The sequence below is a fragment of the Siphateles boraxobius genome, unplaced genomic scaffold (assembly GCF_051911475.1).
Source record: "Siphateles boraxobius isolate OS27281-9 unplaced genomic scaffold, OSU_SipBor_1 55, whole genome shotgun sequence".
Taxonomy (NCBI): Eukaryota; Metazoa; Chordata; class Actinopteri; order Cypriniformes; family Leuciscidae; genus Siphateles; species Siphateles boraxobius.
In genome coordinates, this window is record NW_027509181.1 from 1,521,109 (window position 1) to 1,524,249 (window position 3,141).

Below are 3,141 nucleotides of genomic sequence, written 5' to 3' on the forward strand. Positions count from 1 at the left end.
GAAAGCTTATTAATAAATACACCCCTGCTCTAAGAGAATGTTAGTTGCTTTCGATAAATTTACTTATTGTAAGCTGATATGGATAAAAGATTCTGCTAAAGGCTGTAAATTTGCTCAGAATTTAGAAAGTGCGCTGCAGAATGTCAGATTGATTTTACATGAAACTGTAATGCCAATTGTTGAGCAAAATTGATCTTTCTCATGGTTGATTTCTTTTAACAGGTTTGCATATCGCAAGAAAAGGATAACAGCAAGTAACTTTGGTTTGGTCTTGGCAGCAATCAAGCGGAAGTCTTACCCTCCTTCCTTATTCAAAACCCTGCTTGGCCAGTACGACCTCAAAGAAGGATCTAAAGTAAGTTGTAGTTAATAAGTGAATATTTAAAATGAAGGCATCTGTGTCTAAGAATACGCTTATTAAGACTAAGTGGTATTTGTCCCCTCCCGCCAAGGCATGTGATTGGGGAATCCTGCATGAGCCAAGGGCAAAGCAGGAATACACTGAGCGCACTGGTGTTGTTATACAAGAGAGGGGACTGTTCCTGTCTGATAGCGGCCTGCTTGGTGGATCTCCGGATGGGACGGTGTTTGGAAACTGCATGATTGAAGTCAAGTGTCCGTGGTCAGCCAGAACCAAGACTATCCTGCAGGCAGCGGAGAGTAGGGACTTTTTCATGGAGTTCGATGAAGTGGTTGGTTCCCTGACGCTAAAACAAACTCACAATAACTGGCATCAGATCCAGGGAAATCTGCACCTGACCGGAGCTAACAGCTGTCACCTGCTTGTGTGGACTCCTCTTGACCTTGTCCTTCTACCAGTGCTCAAAGACCCTACATGGGCTGTGAACATTGACACTCTGGAAATATTTTATAAAGATTGTTTCCTACCATACATTCTCTCACAGTTGTAGTGCTGTAAAATTTGCAAATAAATGAAAATGTGACATTTCACACAAGCCAGGTAAGTTATTTATTATACATATTTATTTTTAATTATTATTTAACATCTATATTATGTCACAAATTTTTACATATTTATTATTATAGTTTGGTAGGCCCTTCATACTACAGAACTTATAAAAGTAACCCTTTATTTTACAGTGTGTTACATTTGTTGCATGTACTTACATAGTTACATAGTAATAACAGTAAATGAATCATAATTACATGCAACTAACCCTCAACCAAACCCTAATCCTACCCTAACCCTATAGTAAGTACATGTAGTTAATTAATATTACTTAGTACTTCAATATATAATTACACTGTTACAATGACACCTTAAAATAAAAAAATATATAATTAAAATAAAACTATAAATACAGTTATTTATATACAGACATGAATTACACCCAGAATTTCATGTATATACAATAGTTAACTCATCCAATTTCACGGAGAATGGGTGTTTGTAAATTTGTAAGACACACACACACTTTAAGTATCTTGTTTATATTTTGTTTGAACTGGTATGGAATGTGGTCCAAAATGTGAAACAATTTCAGTCGCTGAATTGAACGCTCCACATGTATCCTAGCTTTTGAAATGAATCTGTTGTTGTTCACTTCCTCCTGCGTAAATTGTCCATTGACAAGGAAAGACGGGATGTTCAGGGAAACTCCTTCTGGCAAAATGTCCCGAATTGTGAAGCCCTTGTCTGCCATAACCATATCGCCAGGATGTAAATGTTGGAGAAGTCCACAGTCAGCTGTTATTGCCTTGTCTGAGGCACTCCCACCGTACAGGTCACTGGCAAAGGTAATAACTCCATTAGGCGCAACACCTATTAAAGCCTTAAGTGTGGTTCGTCCTTTGTACTGGCTGTACAAATGGCACTGTGCATCAAGCCTCTCTGTGTTAGAGACGGCAACCTCTGTGCAGTCGAGCACGATCCTACAGTTAGGGAAAGGCTGGAAGCAGTCTGGCAGCGATGTTTGATTCTTGCCTGTGGAGGGGATGTTGTTCTCAAGCAAACCGACATACAAAATCTCATACAGGGCACTAATGATGGTGGTGAAGATGTTGGTTACTGTGGCTGTGCTACAATTAAACCTTGTTGCAAGGTCTATGTGGCCGCAATTTAGTCTAAGCTTCATTAAGGTCAGGAGCAATTGATCAACTAAGGGCATAATTTGGACAGTCCAATCAGAATGATATTTTAGCTCAAATTCAGAAAGAAGCGCTTCCAAAAACAGGACAGTGGCAACATCAGGCAATCCAGTAAAATATTGAACTCTGTCAGGACTATTAGAAATTTGACTGAAGGAAAAAATTTGCTTCTGTTTCTCCAATTGTTTTTTCAATTTTTCATTCTCTTCCCTCAGCATCTCATTCTCCACCTCAAGTGCCACAAGACTTTTTGAAGTACATGGGGTCTCTACCATGTCAGCATCCGTTCCCTCATCCTCACCATTGCTAGGGACCAGTTGTTTCTTTCGTTTAGGGAGATGGCTGAGGTGCTCTGGGAATTGGAAAGTCTTCCCCTCATTCCAAGCAAATCTTGATGGCCCAGCAGCTTTTCCATTGGGGAAATGCCAACTGCACACCCTAGAGTTGCAGTTTGGGATGAAGTTTTCACGTCTGTAAAAAAAAGTTTTTTTTAAAGATTACTTCTTATTATTTTTAGAATCAAATTACATTCATTCACCAAAGGGATTTTTTATTATTCAAAGATTACTTCTTATTATTTTTAGAATCAAATTACATTCATTCACCAAAGGGATTTTTTATTATTCAAAAGTTGTACCATGTTCCTATTGACCAGAAAGACTTATTTCAGGTGAAATTCTTACAATACCTCGCTTGCTGTACATAAAACAATCAAATAGGTTTATGAAATAATTACTGTAATTCACCCGATAATACTGTTTTGGGTCCAAATGCCGGGTCCTCTCTACCTACATACCGCTTTCGCCCGAGTTTTAACATGCCGCAGTGCTGTGTCCCGTGTTGTTTAAATAGATCGGAGTTAAAAAAAACAAGTGACATTCAACTGTCATTCTACCGCTTTCCCTGTGACGAGAAAAATAAGAGGAAATGGCTGCAGTTGATAAGGTAAGTTACAAATCTTAAACGAATGAAGAAACTTTGGCGCCAGTGGGTGCTATCCTTAACACCCACTGGCGCTGAAGCGAAACCAAC

At 38.9% G+C, this 3,141-nt stretch overlaps 1 protein-coding gene across 1 annotated transcript; it reads right to left on the reverse strand.

Moving 5' to 3' along the window:
- Positions 1-1,382: 1,382 nt before the first annotated feature.
- Positions 1,383-2,928, reverse strand: LOC143714522 (uncharacterized). The gene is made up of 2 exons (XM_077205756.1): positions 2,906-2,928; positions 1,383-2,580 (listed from the first exon to the last, which is right to left on the reverse strand). Exons 1-2 carry the CDS (start codon positions 2,926-2,928, stop codon positions 1,383-1,385), a joined length of 1,221 nt encoding a protein of 406 aa, XP_077061871.1.
- Between the last annotated feature and the right edge of the window lie 213 nt (positions 2,929-3,141).

Excerpts from the sequence above, each read along its gene's own strand:
- LOC143714522 (XM_077205756.1), bottom strand. The coding sequence starts at position 2,928 with ATGTTAAAACTCGGGCGAAAGCG. Across the intron at positions 2,581-2,905 it reads TTAAAACTCGGGCGAAAGCG|ACGTGAAAACTTCATCCCAA; the intron begins GTATGTAGGTAG and ends TTTTTTTTACAG.